General features: G+C 38.9%; 1 protein-coding gene across 1 annotated transcript in view; it reads left to right on the forward strand.

Moving 5' to 3' along the window:
• The first annotated feature begins 14,659 nt into the window (after positions 1-14,659).
• IL16 (interleukin 16) overlaps positions 14,660-18,649 on the forward strand; it is a 34,867-nt gene continuing 30,877 nt past the window's right edge. Inside the window, exon 1 of the mRNA XM_054214813.1 lies at positions 14,660-14,986. Within this exon, the coding sequence (XP_054070788.1) occupies positions 14,675-14,986 (312 nt within the window). The 5' untranslated portion in view covers positions 14,660-14,674. The remainder of the gene's footprint in view (positions 14,987-18,649) is intronic.

Here is an 18,649-nt window from a genome sequence, read left to right on the forward strand (position 1 = left end):
TTCTTCTTCTTTTTTTTTTTTTTTTTGTGCGGGGGGGGCGTGTGTCTGTAAAAAGTAATAAATGAATCATTTCAACTTTGGGCAAGAAATTTAGGTGTTGTATTTGTACCATGCAACTACATAAACACAGAACGAGCCAGTTAACCAATGAATTGCAGGAATGAGAAGCCATGAGATGATCTAAAACATTTTAACACATTTTCCATATATTAGCCCTTGGACTAGTTGTGTTTTGCTTTCTTACAACAGACACAAGTCAGTAAAAGTCCAAAAGGAAAGTCTGAGGTTTTACATTTCTGTTTGTGGTACAGGAAAAGGGTTACGATCTCAGTGGTTGATTCAGTGAAATAACATCTCTTTTATACACATCTGCCTAGCAAGTAGGGCGGTAGTTGGAAATACCCAATCTAAAGCATTAAAGATTTGCTGGCAAATAGCAAGGCATTTTCTGCAGAGGAAAAGTTGTTACATTGAGTAGTCACTTTGAATGCTTAGGAGTTACAGTCAAATATCCAAACACTGTGGAGTTACACTGCATTTATTATTTTGCCGAGTATTTAACACACTGGGAATTGACTCTGCTGCATATTTCATAACCAAGAAGGCATGATAATAGTGGACTTAAATAAGAAGATACTTGGCAATGGTAAGTGATATTTTTATAGCAAATTATTTAGGCATCATACAGTCAGCTGTGTTTGCATGTCAGTATGTATCATTTTCAACTGTTTTAATTTAAGACTTTAAAAGAAATGTGTGAACAGATCACAGGTAAAACCAGAGGTGTTTCATCAACTATGTTTTTGTCTGTCTATTCACTGTCATTGCTGTTTTATTTTTAAATTATGTAGAAATTTGTTCAATTATCAGCATTATGACATAAAACAGAGATGCTCTACATGGAAGTACCTTAATTTAGGGCACTTACTGCTGTATAATATTTCTTCTATTTCTCCCGACACATAAAAAACCCAGCAGAGTAGACCAGAGATTTTTGTGAGCTCATAACTTTCCTCAGTTTTGAAGGCCTCTCTAAACCTGGAATATTATAAAAGGCAGAAAAGAAACAAAATCACAAATCAAATTATTCATTACTCAAAAGCACTTTAAATCTATGAAATCTTTCTTACTGGCAATTAATCTTCATAAATAAGAGAAATGAATTAATTTCAAAACCAGATGGAAAGGAGAGGACACAGGAATATTTTTTTTAGCTTTTGCTAAGTCCATTTCTTTTCCAGAATTGTTTCTAAACTTTCTACTCATTTCAACTCTGCTGTGTAACTGCAGGCTATATTCTTTAAATATTTTATTTTTCTTTAAAGAAGTAATGCAAAAAATGCATTCCTCCATGAGAGCTGCATAGATGTAGCATCTAATCCTCTGAAAACACATACACATTTCAAAACCATTTTAAAATTAAACATTAATATGATTATCTACTACAGTTTCAGAGCATAATTCCAAGCAAGACATCCAACTGCACTGTTTACTTGAATCTCTGTATGAACTAGCCTATACAGGAAATCAGTAAATTGCTCCAGAGTCTCAGCCTCAAAGGGAATACGTATTTGTTTAGTCATATACTATAAATAACATCTGTAGACTTGAAACCTTGCCAGCATTATTAATGCAGTGTTCACTTAATAGTACCCGTTATGATGAGCCTCATTAGTAACTGATTCATACAGTATGAGCCCACAGACAAAACATGCAGGCTAGTATAGCACATATATGTTGATGCTATATTAACCATAATGCCAGTGTAACCTCATTTGTTGTGGAGCTGGTGTGCTCTGAGCTGAGCACATACCTCCCAGCGAGCAGCCCCTTGGGAGATGCAGTGAGCGCAGAGGCTTGTGGAGCACCCCACGCTGCTCCTCTGCAGGGGGATTGCCGTCAGGGTGGAGGTGGGGACAAAACACTCCCCTCTTCCCCCACTGTACCAGCCTGTGGCTGTGAACAGATGACATAAAGCTGTGGGGCTGTCAAATTACTTCAATTTATGCTGAAGGACTGACCCAACAGACGGCGGCCTCCTCATCACTTTTACAGCTCTTTGCTATTAGAGAGCACCAGTGAAGTGATCTGCTGGTTTTATTTGCCTAGTGCTGTTATAACATAGTATTTATGCTGTCTGTATTACAGTATGACACATTTGGCTGCCCAGAGAGGTTGTGGAGTCCCCTCCTCTGGAGACATTCAAAACCTGCCTGGATGTGTTCCTGTCCGGCCTGCTCTAGGTGAACCTGCTTTGGCAGGGGGGTTGGACTACATGATCTCCAAAGGTCCCTTCCAACCCCTACAATTCTGTGATTCTGTGATACTATACACTGTAAAATAACTTGCATGATCATATGAAATAAACTTTATATGTGATAGATTCTGCATAATATGAGATGGGTTGGTATAGGATATCATTACTTAACACTGGCAAATTCTTATTGTTTTCTAAGAGTACTTGTTAATAGTTTTGTGCATTTTCCCTTTAAAAAACCCCAACAAAACATTTAATTATCTTACAGTTCTTTTCCTCAGAGAAATCCCCACCCCACACATTCAAGAAAGAAGGTGACACCCACAACTCATTTTCATTGACTAGGACAAGGGTTCAGAAGTGCGTGAAAGTAAACCTATCTAAGGTCAAAACAGAAGGTCGCTATCAGAGCTGGAAGGAGATCTCCAGACTCAATGCAGTGTTCTGTTAAAAAATGAGCTGGAGCAGATTGTTACTGCTTTATAGTAAGTGGTGTGTATTAGATGTGGTTGGTAAGGTTCAGTTATAGATAGTTTACGCCTTTGCCCAAATTAATACTGAGCCTAAACTGATATTGTCAGTATCTTAACATTTTTCCTCTACCCATTTTATGCATTTAGAGTCCTTTAAGTAAGTACCTACTATCCAGTAGCCCTGCACTACAGACACTGTGGACCTAACTGTTAATTCCCCAATGTTTAAACTGAGATCATCACAAAAACCCCAAAACAATCAAATATTAGGTCATGCAATAAAGTTCCATGACACTGCCCACCCCCCATGGTCCCCCTTTACTGATCTTCACAAAAAATGCTAGGAAAGTGATCATGGGCCTTTATTGTGCCATAACAGTAATAGTCAAGATCTTTTGGACAAATACAGAAATAATAGCAAATGAGTATCAGGACACAGTGATGTTTAAAAGAACTAGAGTTCTTTTAAACTAACTAAAAAAACTAACCAGAGTAACACTGTATCTGAGGATATAGCAAGTTTTCAAGATTGGTGAAATAATGTCTTTACATTCAAATTTGGTGCGTATTTTAAAAGATATGCTCTACCTGCAGAGGTTATTGACATCAGTGCAGGAATTACAGGTTAAATTTTTTTTCTCTTTGACAGGTCAATTAGACTAGCTAATCAGAACAACAACTCCTGGGCTTCAAACCTTTGATTCTGTAGGAAAAACAAAGTCCAAGATCAGGAAATCCTCAGCTGATTTCTCTCCGTCACTACCTCTAAGCTATTTAACATTAGATACTGCTCTGAAGGTGTAGGTTGATTTCAAAACATGGAAGAAAAGTTATCTCCCAAAGACACTGGATTCCAGACTGTTCAGTGTGCTACCGCTGACTCCAGCACCATCTATTGCACCTATGAGCATGGTGTTATCAGATCTCATGAAGTACCAGAAGCATTGTGTTTTGTGTCTTACCAGGGAGCTATTTATGTGAGAGATTATACTGTTTCACCCATAAGAAGCCTGTAAAATATAGTCTAGTCTCATTTTGGTGTCAACAATAATGCTTGTGAGTAACATACATAGTGCGCATTATGACTAAAGTTAGTGTTAAAAGCTACAGTATTGCAGAAGTTAAGAGCAAGAGAGCTGCCACTGGAGCTTTATACTGTTATCTTCAACACCACAAATAAAAATCATCCACTCAGTTTCATTCTGATTGTCACAGCCTTAGAGATAAAATAAAGCAGCAGGAATGTGAAGGGTCCTCAAGACTTGTTAAGTGCAGCGTTAAGCAGCAGCCTGTACTAAGTAGCTTTGCCTCTGCCAGGCACCAGGAATGACAAATCCTCAGAAGTAGCTACTGTTAAAGCCTTGAAGTTGAAACTACAACTGTACTTATAAATGTGGTAAAGTCATCTTATTCAGGCATAGATATCCAAGAAAAGAGATTGCATAATTCCTCATCAATCACTGACAATGCTAATTAAAACCAGAACAAAACAAAAAACTCCACAACACCTCCCCTCAAAAACACCCCAAAACCCAAACCAGCAAACCAAGCAACGAAGACAGAACCATGCATGCTATCTATGAAATACTAAAGGATAATAAGCCCCTGACTTCAGTGAGACTGAGATCAGACTACTGTAGAAAGTGGTGCCTGTGCCAGAGCATGAAATACAGAATAAATTCTGCCACTGGTACTCAGATGGACTAAATATATTCACCTTTTCAGTACTTCCATTCATTCATATCTGGCTGTTCATGGAGATGCAGTAGCAAGGAACATGACAGAATCCACCACAGGCTCACAATAAAACGTAAAACTAGACAGGTCTAAATACACCTCTTATACTGAACTGATGAAAAATACAGAGAAAATTTTCATATGATTTTTGCATGTAGAGTAAGTTCATTTTTCTTTTGCCCTTTACTTTTTTCCTGATAAATCATAGTTTTGGCAATTGGTAATTCTCCTTTCACTCAACCTAAAGGGCCCCTTATGTCAGCCTACAGTTCAGGGGACTATAAATCAAAAGGAATGCAAAGTCAGATGAAAAAGGAACATTATGTGACTGCAAATACGGAAAGAAGAGGTAAAGTCATAACTTTTTAAAATATTTGTTTTAAATTAGAATGACACCATACAGGGGAGCTCACATAATGTTTTTACTACTCTGGTGCTGCAATAAGTTATAAAATGCGTATTGGTCAACAGCCTTAAAATTGATGGACCTTCTCTTCAGTACCAGATATTTAGCAACTTCATAGCTGACACAAATATTCTGTAGTGTTTCTCTAAGCCCCAACATAATCACTTACGCACAGCCTATATACCCAGTACAAAAATAGTAAAACAACAAACACAACCCACAACACTCTGTTAAAAGGGTACCATTTTTGCTATGCCTCATATACCACACTGTAGCTACAGTCAATGCCCTTTACACTGATAGTGCTGTTATTTTTTCCATCACACACTCTTAACACAATACTTATGTAGATCACATGGGCTATTTTTTTCTGTAAACAAAGCATTGTATGTATACGGTAACATATTCTTCATAGAGTTCCAGCATACATTCTCAAGATGAGGTAAAAATACTTTTTGATGAGTGTACACTTGGTATTAGACTCTGTTCCATGGACCTATATAAGCAATACTTTACAGCTTATCTCTATGGCACTCCAACAAGTAAGGACACTAGAATAAGGTCAGTAATCATGCACAGTGTGAGTGCATGTCATGCAACACAAATGTATTTGGGAAGACAAGGTCTAGGAACTTTTATTAACTCACAGGAAGGCAATTAACTGGAAAACAGTCTAGAAGGCTGCAGAGCTGGACACCATTATGAAAGAGTCAGGTAATAAAGTTCACAAAGGGAAGTGGATTTTTAAAAAAGGATCTGAAGAAAAAGGAGGAGATCCAAACATATGAAAGCAGCATGAAGCTAAGAGAAAGGAGGGGCAGAAGAAGAAAAGATAAAAGTACGTAGCAGACAGAGGATGACATCAGTGCAGAGATCAATGAGAAAAGGATTCTATGGAGACTTGAAGATACGGATATTTTTCCTAGTACAAGAACTGAACAAATCTTAAAGGCAGTGAATTTAATACAATTACAAGGAAGTACATTTTTATGTAACACATGAAACTCATTGCCTCTGGATACTTCTGAAATCAAAAGCTTAATGTGAGCCAGAAATGGATAAATTACAGTTACATTACACAGGATTCATTTCATCTGTAGAAGAAAAAAAAATAAATAATTCCTTGTGCTTCCTGGCAAAAGTTAGGTACTAAGTGACGAAAGGAATTAGAAAGAGATTTACTTAATTTGAGATAATGTAATACTTATCCATTATGGGGTAGCTGTAGCTTCTGCTAAAACAAGACTATCCAATTGTAATGTAAAAAGCTCCAAGAATTTTGGAATACTTACAAAACCTCTGAGTGCCAGCCTACCGTTACCAATAAGGTACTCAGAAAAAGCTCTTCCTGAAAGCAACCTCTCTCTTGATTCTTTTTTTTTTTTTTTTTACAAGGTAATTCCTTTGAAGCAATTGCTGTTAGCCATTGCTGGAGAAGGATACTGGATTAACTGTGTTTAGAGGGTGATTCAATGTGCCATGTTGCTATGTTTTGACGGATGGAAGGGCAGAGTGAAAGTTGCGAAACCCAAGACAGAGATGACTAATCCAGTCCTGGCTTAGCAGCAACGAGGGGATGGATTATCCTGTGCAACATAATTGTTTTCTGGAATATGGCAACATGTGAAAATTGTGACTGTGTTTAAGGTAAAAGTAATTCATCAATTTGCTGAGCAATGTAAGGACAGGGCAAAAACTAGAGCACTACAAATTATTGGCTTTCTTTCCTATTAACATAAGCAGTATTTGGTGTTGGGTGGAGATCAGGACTGAAGCTAAGTTCCATCATTACTTAGATTTGCTTTGCCCAGTACTAATGTTCTGCTTAAATTTATGTGCTCCTTTTTGGAAAAGGTTATCACCAGTAGCAACAGGCAAAATATTTAGTACTGAATAGTCTGCATATTTGTCCTCTAGAATCCAAACCTTTGGATATGGAAAATAATTTTGGAAAAAGAGAGATCAGCTCCTGTATCTGCCATGGTTCCAGACGCATCCTGATTTTAGTCAGGCAAAAGAGAAGAACTCTCATAAAAATTAAATACAATGGCTCCTCTACTTCCTCTTCCCACCTCCAATAGACACTAACTCCAGACATCAGAAAAGTTCCTCTATTTTATGGTAACTGGGACCCTATCCCAGAGCAGAAGTACCACTCTACCTGTGAATGGTACCATTTGACTTTTACCCTGAAGCAAGAGTTTCTGCCCCTTCTGCATGCTATTCCCTTTAACTGCAGGTATTATTTTCATCAACTCGCCTCTTAGGGTGAAATCTCTGTCCCACTGAAATCAAAGACAAAACAGCTAACTTTAAAATGCTCGTGATTCCTGCTATCTTCTTGTTCCACACGTTAATTATGCTTTAGGTTTCAAGTATTTCCTTTTAGTTATTTAAACTCTGTTTTACTGCATTTTTCTTTTCCTGTCCCTTACACGAGAAGGCGGTAAAGAAACTCAGCCGATTTTCCTTAGAGTACCTATTATCTCATAAACCTTTATCAATGCAGCTCCTGTCTACAAAGGAGAGTCCACATAACTTCAATCTTTTAATACAAAATTCCAGCCTCTGATCGGTGTTGATTGCCCCTTTCCTGGTACAATACCTTTGAGCTAAGTAATGAAGATTGACCATAGTATCCAATATCAAAGCATACCATTAGCGCAACATGGCAGGCGCAGCAGAGGTTCTCTCTCTCTCTCTCCTTTTCCTTATGGCTTCTAAAAATGTGCTTTTCAGTTCACCACTGGCACTGAACAATTACTGTACAGAGAAGATGGAAAAAACTGCAAAAGGTTAGAGTGAAACAACATGAAAAAACAGCCCCTCCTTGTGATATTTATGTTACTGCTGCTGGCCCTGGCAGAAGTCCAGATTCTGAATGAACAAAACTCCCAGTGGCTTAGGGACTGCAGTATTCAGCCCATAGTCAGGAAATGCAATAGCATGTGACAATGGGAAGAAATAAAAAAAAGCTTTCCAATGCTTTTGAGCTTCCAGCTCAATCAGTTTGGATCAAAACTCACGGGCTGTTGAGATTTTGTGTGAATGAGTTCTCTATTGCTAAACAAAAACATGTGTGTGTTACAGCGTAAGACAGTTAAGTGGTAAACAGTATGTGGCTTTGCTTCCTCATTGATATTTCATTTTTACAGTACTAACACTATAAAACCCCATTTTATGTACAAAGCCACTGTCCTCTTTATTTAAATAGTGAGGAACTATTTCCCAAAACACAAAATCAGCTCCCTGTTTCTCTTCCTTTCCAGGAAAGCTAATTGATAACTGTTGTTCACTACTCAGTTTCAAATCATGGTTTTTCTACAAGACTAGAATTTAAAAGAATTGGGTAACGTTCCACGTTTATTGTCATCAGTGATCCAGGTTAAAACCATTTCCTTTACAACAGATTTCCTTTGGGGAACGAGTATCCTGAAAACTTAATTGTTGGGAAAATAATGTTAAATTCTTTCCTTTTTGTAAACACTTAAAATAGAAATTACCCACAATGGCATTATCAGGGTCAGAGTATTTCAGTGCTCCTGCAGACACTGTACAGAGGAGAGATTTCATCTTCACTTTTTCTCCCCGTACATACATCATTCTCATGGTGCAGATGCTTGTCTCCACAGTCCATGTTTTATCCAGAAGTCACAGGACCACTAAACATGAGACCATACTAGTTTTTTTAGCAATATTTAGCTATTTTTAGCTAATATTTAGCTAAATTTTTAGCAACAGTTATTTATTTATTTATATTAAATATTTATAAATATTTAGCAATATAAAATATTTAGCAATATTTTAAACCGATTTTATAATTTCTCTCTCTTTTGCAAGTTTAGTGACAGACCAATAAAACCAGGACCTTCAAGCCACAAAACACAGAGGGCAGGAGATGTCTAAGTACTCTCTTGTTGACCATTTCCACGACCAGACAGGGCCAGGTGTAAAATTCAGGTTTCTGTTTACATTTTCCTGAAAAGTATAGGATCTATAGTTTGTGAGAACATTCCAATGAGGCCTCACTATTTCAATAAACTAGCAAAAACTGTTTCAGAGACAATTCTTTATGTTATGGAACATATTTTTTTTTAAATTTACAAATGCCCTATGTATCTTATCACACATATCCATCAAGATAAAGTAGGGTTCTGCAGCAAGATTGTTTTTTGTCAGTGCGAGCAGGGCTGAGGGTTGACAAGTGGGGACTGACACATCGATCTGTGTGATTGATGAAAACCAGATAAGCGTGCCCAGGGATGTGGCAGAAAGGTGGCTGCCTGTTCCCACAACTGATGATAGGTGCAACTCAAGCAGTGTTTTGTGGGGGGAGTTGCCACAATAGTAGAATAGACTGTGAACCATTTACTTTGCAGCAAATGAAAGGTGTAATTGAGGCAATTTAGAATCCATGGCATAGTTCTCATTTCCCAGATGCTCTATGGAAAAAGCAACAATTTTTTCAGTCCTTGATCAGGTTGGATCACAAAGTTGCAGTCTAGCCCATAACGGTGAGAGTATTTAAGAACTTATAGGTTCAAGGGACCATGCCACTCCATGGTACCCACTACAAGGGCTTGGCATTCAAAAGTGGCTCCTATTATGTTTTGCTCCTGGAGCAGAAGTGGCCTATGAAATTCTTACTAGCTTAATGTTTAAAATATCTGCTAAAAATTATGAGAAACATGCTTGCCATCTCAGCCTCCAGCAGGAAATCCTGCACTTGATTATCACGGATTCTGGCTGTCCCCCCCCACCTCCCCTCAACTAGGTTTAACATGCCCGCACCCCATCAATCCTAGGACCAGAGAGTGATGGGTAAAAACAAATGACACAAACTCCTTAAATGGTCTTGCCTTCTCTGGGTAGCTGGGAGCCTGCTGGAAAGAGTTTCCCCAATACTGCATCCCATTGCTTTTGTTTATCTATCCTTGCTGACATTTTCTTCAATTAGGAAACAATAGCTCCGTTCCAATGTACTGAGCAGAATTACTGAAACCGAGTCACGTGACACCACGAGAGTGTGTTTTCAATTATTCACTCTGTCTTTTTTTGCCAGGCCTATGAAGACGAACAGCATTCTGCAGGAGTCAGGTTTGTCTGCCTCGCTGTTGTAAGTTCCTCCTTTTGAATTTTTATATTACAATTAGGGATTTTTAATTTTTAAAATTTTTTAGCAGTATATTCAACTCTTCAAGAGTTTCTTACTCTTTATTAGAAAACTTCCAAACCTCTAACTCTTCCTACTGCCTGGAGATCCTAGACTTCTGCAGTAGTTCAGTGCTAATACCACTGCTCAGTAATGAATCTGACAAAGATCACAAGATCTAGATTAAAATGGGATGCAAGATATCATGCTGTTAGCACTTGGTAATATAAAACTCAGCTTGTTCTTGCTAGTAAAGCAAAGTTCTATCTTTCCTACTGTCTGGTTAACAGCAGAGCATTCGCATTCAATCTGGGAGCTACACCAAATTATTTGCATCTTGTAAATACTCAGTTTAATATCCAACCAAAAATTTGAACCAAATGGGCACAGCTCAGATCATGTATTTTGTTCGCAGACTGAGTTAGGGCTTTTTAGACTTAAAGCTGGAAAAATAAAGCTTGGGGAAAAAAAAAAAAGAAACAGGGAAGGAACATTTGGTTTGCATTACAAACCACAGACAACTTCCATCAGGCATGCTGGAGGTATAAGAATGGCAAGAGAAAATGACAAGCAGTGAGTGCACTGGAAGGAGAGATAAATGGTTTGGAGAATTGACTTTGAAGTAATTGTCCATACCCACAATACCTTGAATTAAATTTAGTGGAAGATGGAAATGAATCATAAAGCTTCTCTGGCACTTGTGATATTGTTTTCTGTGTAAAATAACATTTCTGGATATTTTTATTGGAAAACTTATAGACTATGTTTTTGGTACCTCCTATATTTCTGTCACTTATGCAACCCTGAATCAGCAGCTCTGGAAAGGATGTTGCCTTAGTTAAGACTTGGGTTGTCTTAACTAAGACTCTAATACTTAGAGCAAGAGCAAGTATTTAACTGGAAGTCTTCAGGTCTACTGGGTTTATTTTCACCTCAGCCACTGGGTTGCTTTGAGCTACTAGGTAAGTCATCCAGGGTTAAACTTGGTCTTTGGAGCTGATGGAGCTCTGGTGGGGCTGGGGGAGGAGGAAATAGATAATACAGCAGGGCAAAAGAGATGTTCTCTCTGCATAAGCTAAAATTCCTCAGGAGCATTGCAGAGAGGTGGGATGGCAGAATGCACTTAAAACAACGTTTCCTTCACTGTTTCAACAGGTGCTTCTCTGTTCTCTGCATCCCAGATGCTCAGAATAATCAGAGAGGCATCTCTTGGAGCGTTTACTACTGATGGCAGTGCCCTCTCTTAAGAGCGTAGCAGCTTCAGGCAGAGTGAGAAAGGGCTCTTGCATCTCTCCATCCTTCATTATAGTCTGCCAGTCTCAAGAGAGCTGTATTTTGACCATTAAGCTATCAAGTCCTCTGCTTACCCATGTGCTTAATAGCTCTTTTTTTAATTCTTTCTCTTTGGGGAAGTAAGAGTGCAGTAAATGTTTGTAAAACATTGAAATCCTTGAATGAAAAGTGCTATTTCTTCTAATTTTCCCCCATAGGCAAGATTGTTTGTGTCTGAATATGCAACTCAGGCTTGTTTCTGGCATACTTATTGCTAGAGTGTAATCGAGATTGCCAGAATCACAGAAGGAGCACCAGTCCCTGTTGCAGATTTTCAGGTGATGCACTTTCCACACACCTTCAGCAAGTCAGCTGTGTTGCATTCTACCCTGGTGCTGAGGGGAGGTACTTGCATAAGTTCCCGTCACCCTAGCCATCCTATTGCTTTTTCAACTCCACACTCTGCTCTAATGGGCCAAATTGTGATTTTACCTACCTTCAGACATGCAGGAAAAGCAACATCAAGCTTTACAAGATTAATTTCCTAATACACCGGGAATGTTAATAGGGATTTCCCAACTCAAAAATTGCAATTAAGTACATACCTACTATGGCAGACTAAACTTCTAGGCTTACCAAAATGCTACAAACTGACTTTTTAAAAAACAAACACACAAAATCTCCAGACCTTGAAAGCCTTTATATATTAGTAGGGGTAAGTGTCAGTCAGCTTTTAACTAATATAATCAACAAAAAAAGCATATAAAAATTTGCAAATTTGTAATGCTAAATTACACCACCAACAACTACTTATTTCAGTTGTCAAAATTGTTTTTCTAATATAATTCATAGCACTTTTCTTCTCTGTACTTCAAAATAAAATACTGCATAGAGGTTTGAAAAAGTAGCTTCTCTCAGTAGTGCAGGAAAGGAGACTAGTCCTAGAGAAATAAGACACTGTGTCAACCACAAAGTCCACGTGTTAAAGCTGAGCTTCCATCTACATCATACCTTTCCCCATCCCCTCTGGCCCCCATGTCCTTACACATAGGCTTAGATGCTCTTTTATTGAGCGTGTGCTCTGTGTCACAGGAAGGGAGTGCGTCTGTGCTGTTGGGCAGTCCTCCATCCACACCATGACTGCATTCAGCCACGTTTGCAAATCTTGTTATTCACAAGAAGAGAGTCTAGTCTGAAAAAAGAAAAAAGTAGAACATTCTGTGTGTTGAAGGGAAAGAAGAATATGCTAGTTCAGTTTGACCCTGAAAGCTTCCCTCATGCCACTGTGGGGAAGGCTGGGAGCCCAGTGACTTCGGTGCCAATGTCAGATTCTCCCACAGGAGCAGAAAAGATCCCAAAGACACACAGGAGAAGGGCAGAAAACACACCAGCTTTGTGGAACTTGACATGTTCTCTGGATACTTTCAAATTAAACTTTGCCCTGGAATAGCGTCCTGCTAGGAAATCTGACAAGTTCCAATACTCAGGGCACGAGTTTCTGAAGTGTTAAGGATTTTGTTTTGGAAAAGAGACGTCAGGGAGCAGAGCAATATTAGGACTGGTATGATGGAAAATAAGTTATGATGGAAGGCTATAGGAGCATTACCTATCAAAAACGCCAGGAAGGACTGCACAAATAAACATCCTTCTCCCTGGGAGATGAAGGGACCTCTTTGCTGCTCCTGAAAAAGCTATGTGCAATTTTTATTTTTTCTTTTACAAATCCAAACAAATTCAGATTCACGCTGAACGGTCTATTTCTCCAGCAAGGCCATACAGCTCCTTTAGACAGGTACTCAATGGCATAATGTTTATCATCTGGTTTTGTTTTTCCTGGTTATTTGTTTGAGAGAGAGAAAAAAAAATAGAAAGAAAAACAATCCTGCAGATTTGTTATAAGGTTAACTTGGACTTATTATATGAATCTAGCTTGGTCAGAACTTGCAGGCCCATGATTATTGTTGTGGCTGTTACGAGTCTTCAGAAAATCTGCCTTTTTCTATTTCTGTATCACCAGTGGCATTTCAGGTACAAAGTGCATACATACATACCTAATTCTGCATAGTAGCAGGGAAAAAACCCAAACCAAACCAAACAACAACCCAGTTTAGAGCACAATGTACAAACTTTTTCTCTCAATAGTATACTTGAGAAGTGCTTTTCAAATTACATTGATTTTCAATTTTGTGTATAATACCTATAGCATCTTTGATTTATGCAAATCCTTTAGTTTCAATTGGTGTTTTCTCTAGAATGGCAGCATACACTATCAATTAGGTACTGTGAAGAGAACAGAAAAGTTTGTGTAATAAATATGACAATAAAACCTAAGTGAGAAAGCCAAAGTAATTAATTTAGACTTCTTCTTACTGAATTTTCAGCACTGACATGTACCTACTAAAATATTTCTAGAAAACCTTTTCTGAGAGAAAAGGAAACAGTTTAACAAAGCTCCCCTTTGTTATCGTAACATGCTCATTACTCTACTCATTTTACAAAAGCTCCAATTTTTGCCACATTTTGATTGTATAGCATTTCTTCCATCGTCTCTTAATTTTGTATGCTGAATCATATGCTGAAACAAACCATTTCTGTAATGGGACACTTTTTGATGGATGTATTGGAGCTATATTCCTTTACAGAGTTCAATCCCTAATCAGATATTCACATCTTAAGTGCTTCACTGGATCTCTCTGTTACTGTTAAATGCACGGTCTTAAGTGAGTTCTGGTCTGCAAAAGTAGGAGTTTTATATCAGCCTGACATTCCTTACTCTCTCATGGCTAAGACCTCCTTTTGCTAAACCACTTACAAATCAGATGTGCCAGGCGGAGAACTTAACCTCGACAATTTGATTAATCTTCTTTGAATTATAGTGGTTTCATGAATCAAACTTCAGAAGGAGCTTCCCCTTTCCAAATAACGTTAGAAGGATAGAATAATGCTTTTAAAGTAGCTTCCTTTTCAATTTGGGATTGCAACATGCAAATTCAGCAGAAGCCCAAAGGAAGCAGCACAATGGAAGCATCAAAAACATTTATTAAAAGCACTCTGTTGTGCTTGGGGAGCACGGGAAGAGAATGAAAAGGTGAAGGAGAATTTAGTAGAGCACTGCACAGAAACAGAATTAGCAAGTCATGAGATATCACGTGGCTGTTAGCAGACTGAAAGGCTCTGTTGATTCGATTATTCATTAGGGCTTTTCAGTAGCGTAGGTTATTAAGTGGGAGAAAGTGGGGTATATTACAACTTACTTTTTATATTTCCTTTCCTGGAGGATGTTTAGCACCAGAGAAGCGGAGAAAGTTATTGAAAGTATCATGCCGCATAAATGGGAGAATGATAGGAAAAAGAGCAGCACCACCAGCTCTTTGAAGATGGATCGAAAGAGCAATTCTGGGAACAGGAAGTCAAAAAAGTTTCGCTCCATTTCAAGATCACTTATACTTTGCAACGCCAAAAACAGTGACGATGGGTCAAGTCCTGATGAGAAATGCCCCGACCCCTTTGAGATCTCTACCAGTTGGGTTCAAGAGGATTTTGACTGCTGTCCTAGAACACAACTGCCATACACATCAGAGACAGAAGACAGCCCACCTGATCCTCCGCGTGTGATCACCAGCATGGTCCAGTCCAAAGCTGCAGCAAATGAAAACTGCAACAACATGAGAAGAAAGTTACTCACCAAGGTAGGCAACTCAGTACAGTGTATTGTAATGTTTCCCATTGCAGTAGTTCCTAAATGGATTGATATTTCTCGGGAACACAGAATTCTACTTGGCTTTTTCAGAGTCTATGAGCCTGCAGTGTTCCTGCTCTGTATAAACAGCATGAAAATGTATTAGCTTTCCTGATGCGCTCTTGCACTCTGCTGATTGACATTCTGCTGAAATCAGTGACTGCTAGGCCACTCTCCATGCTTTCAACCTATAATGTAACATTCAGGTCAGAATATAAAACTGTCACTATAGTAAAGTGCATTTGTAAAGCGTGATACCATGAGATTTCACAAGCTGTGCAAGTATGAATTATATTAATACTCTGAAAGACACAGGAGATTCAGCAGACAGGTGTTCTTTCTCTCCAATTCAGGAAGGAGGTAGTGATGGCTCTAAAACCACCAGAGATGTCACTTTTTCCTAGAGATGCAAAACTCTTAACAGCCTCATATTACAACATTATTGTTTAATCAAGAACTAACTACATTAACCCTAAAGAGCTGGACAATTTTTCAGTCTGAGCAATATATTTTAGATGCTTTTAAAAAGTTACTTTTCAGTGACATATCCTAATTTTTCCACTTTCTCTCTACCTGTTGGTGAGATGCGTAAAAGGGACCTCACTGCAAGTACGACACGTCTTTCGATACAGTTTGTGTCCTCCTGGGACCTCCCTTATTATATGCCTTTTACCTGGGAAAATAGTGGCTTATGTGGAACAACTGTTTCTTTCATCTGTAATATTTCTTCCTTATATACTTCCTTATATACTCTGTTCTACCTCAAACCAGGACATATACTTTATTGTATTTTGCATATCTTCAACAGAAATTGGCTAAAACTAGACCTCTACATCTAAAGATATGGCATTACTGAAAATCAGAATCTCCCCATACCCCTTGAGTTTCTTGCTAATGATCACAGCATGCAGCCCAATATTGCAAAGACTGCAGCAGGACAGAGATCTGGATGTGAGGTGTTTCAGCCCTTGGCAAAGTCCCAGCATGAGGACAAAACCAAACCAATTTTCTGCTTCATTCTGACAGAAAATATGAATAGGTGACGCTTACCCAAGTCCCAAAATACACTCAGTCACCTGCAAAAGCATACCACCCCCTCCCTTTTGGAAACAGTCCATATGCACCCTGCGGATTTCCTTCTGTGAGTGAAGAAGGAGCTGGCCTCTGTGGACTCCCCCCCCCTTCTCTTTTAACAAGGCTGAAGCATTTTCTTAGGTGTGTGTCAGCTGCCACAGTCTACTTGATTGCGTACCTCCAAAATATGTGGGGCTCCAATAAGTGTTGTGATCCCTACCCATATGAAACTACTCAGTATCTTATTGCAGACTGTAAGTTTAGATCATTTGCTTTTATAGCTGCCAAGCAGCTTAAATAGGGATCTGGGGAACAGAGTGAGTTTCATAACTAATGCCATTGCACAGATAAAATATAACTGCTGAGGGTATAAATCCACTCTTAGGCTGGAGTGTTAGTGCCACTGAATAGGATGGGTCAGGAGCCTGGATGGATAGTGACATAAATTAGTCAGCGACGCAATCTCTTACAGCAGCATTTGGATTGCTTAGTGCCATTGTAGACAAGGGGTACAGTAAATTACCTCTCCAGAGGTCTCATAGCAATATAAACCTCTTCAGATGCTACTTGCTAATCTTCCATACCTTTCAGAGCTGTGGACCAGTAGAGTGATTCTAAAAAGTCTTATCTCCTCATGCTAAATAGGATGAACTTTGGTAACATCTACACTGACTTATCCTGTACTACTGTTGCCGAGGCTTTGCCCTATATTATGAAAGCAGTGATCTCTGTCATCCATATGGCACAAGCCTGACAGAACAATCTTCCTGTACCACGTGCCTTAGAGAGTTTAAGCTTAAAACCTCTCTCTTTAAGAAAGGAGTCAACAAGCATTTTTCAAGTCCCAGCCTAACACTTACTGTCTCCATCTCCATGTGACACTTCAGAAATTCATGATGTGTGACTCAGAGCTGAAGGATCCTTGTCTTTGTTCAAGAAAATTGATTCCATTCTTTCTGTGGTGTTGCTGAAGACATTCCGCTATTATTCTGCTTTCCAGTGCCTGCAGCCCTAAGCATGACTCTGAAGGTGCTAATAACTCCCACAGAACTGAACAACTTAATTTTTGTTGCCACATTGGAAAGAGAGAAGAATGTTTAAAAGTGCTACATGATTTAATGCTCCCAGTGCATCTCTTCTCCAGAGCTAAAGGGAAACCTGGAATATCAGTATTCCAAATACCAGTTCCTCTCTCTGTTCAAAAATTTAAGTATCTCTTTGAGCCATACTCTGCTGATTGCATGGGATTCACTATTGCATAAACCACGAGCAAACCAAACAGTGTTTCAGGACTTCTGCATATGTATTAGAGTCACATTTTCCCGATTTCAAAATCTTTAGGATTACCTACAACAAGGAAATGAGAGGCAAGAGGAGGATTTTTGAGGAGAGGGCATCTATACATCATGACATCAATTCCTTTCACTTCAGTATGCAATAGAAAACGCTGATGTAGACATTGAGGGAAGCACTGCAGCATGAGCACAACCTATATTAGAGTCCAGACAGTCCCCACAGAAACACTTTGTTCTTATTGCACTACCTGTAGAAAAGACTTTGAGCTGGAATTCAGATCACACTATACAACAGAGAATTTCAGAAGGCTGAAATTCAGATGATACCAGGTTTTATTCATTCTTCTTTTCACCAAAAGTTGCACAGGTTTTGGTGCCAGCAGTACTACCCTGATTGGGATGGGACCGCAATTTGATATCACTGCTCCTCTATAATCCTACTGATACCGCAATGCTAGCATGTGTGTGGGAAGGGACCACAACCTTGTATCTTGGGTAAATTTGGCTCTTGTGAGAAGTATTGCAAAGGTTGGCCCACAGATGCAAAAAAATATCGTGTACCTGTGCAGATATTTTTGTTTTTAACCAAAGCATCCATAGTCTGCATTTACACCACTAGTGAACCAAAAAGGCAGAGGACGGACATTATTTAACTGTGATGCTGCCTACCATTTTTACTGTGATGATACGTGGGTGGTACCAGATGATAGGGGTTTCAGTTCACAACTGTATCTTCTAGGCAACTTCTTTACGACAGTATGTGGCATGGTGGCACACTCAACATGTAAAACTGCAAGGATTGACCTTTCATCTGTACAGAAGTTATAAACAAGTGGAAAGAAATCAGGTTGAGAGAAGACTTAAATAGGACCCCAACAACAACAGCTATTTAGTTGTTCATTACATTCAGAGCAAAAACCTCAGTCAGTGCTACATCCGTATGAACTATGCAGATACCTCAGACATTTGGATGACCAGATGGTCATTCAGATCCTGCTGAGACACGGCCACTCTATGTCACACAGGGCCCTGTGTAACAGTCCTTAGTGGTTATGTCCTTCTTTGACCTCAGCCTACCCTTATGCCACAGATATCTCACTACCCTGCTGGAGTCCTGTTTCCAGTCGTTTTTTGTGACAGAAAAGCTGCTGCCATGACATACAGAGAATGGAAGAAAATGGGAGATAATTTGGGAAAAGGAAGAGAGAGTGTGGAATTACAAAGACAGGAAAAGAGGAAACAGT

This window comes from Rissa tridactyla, chromosome 9 (assembly GCF_028500815.1).
Source record: "Rissa tridactyla isolate bRisTri1 chromosome 9, bRisTri1.patW.cur.20221130, whole genome shotgun sequence".
In the NCBI taxonomy this organism is placed as follows: domain Eukaryota; kingdom Metazoa; phylum Chordata; class Aves; order Charadriiformes; family Laridae; genus Rissa; species Rissa tridactyla.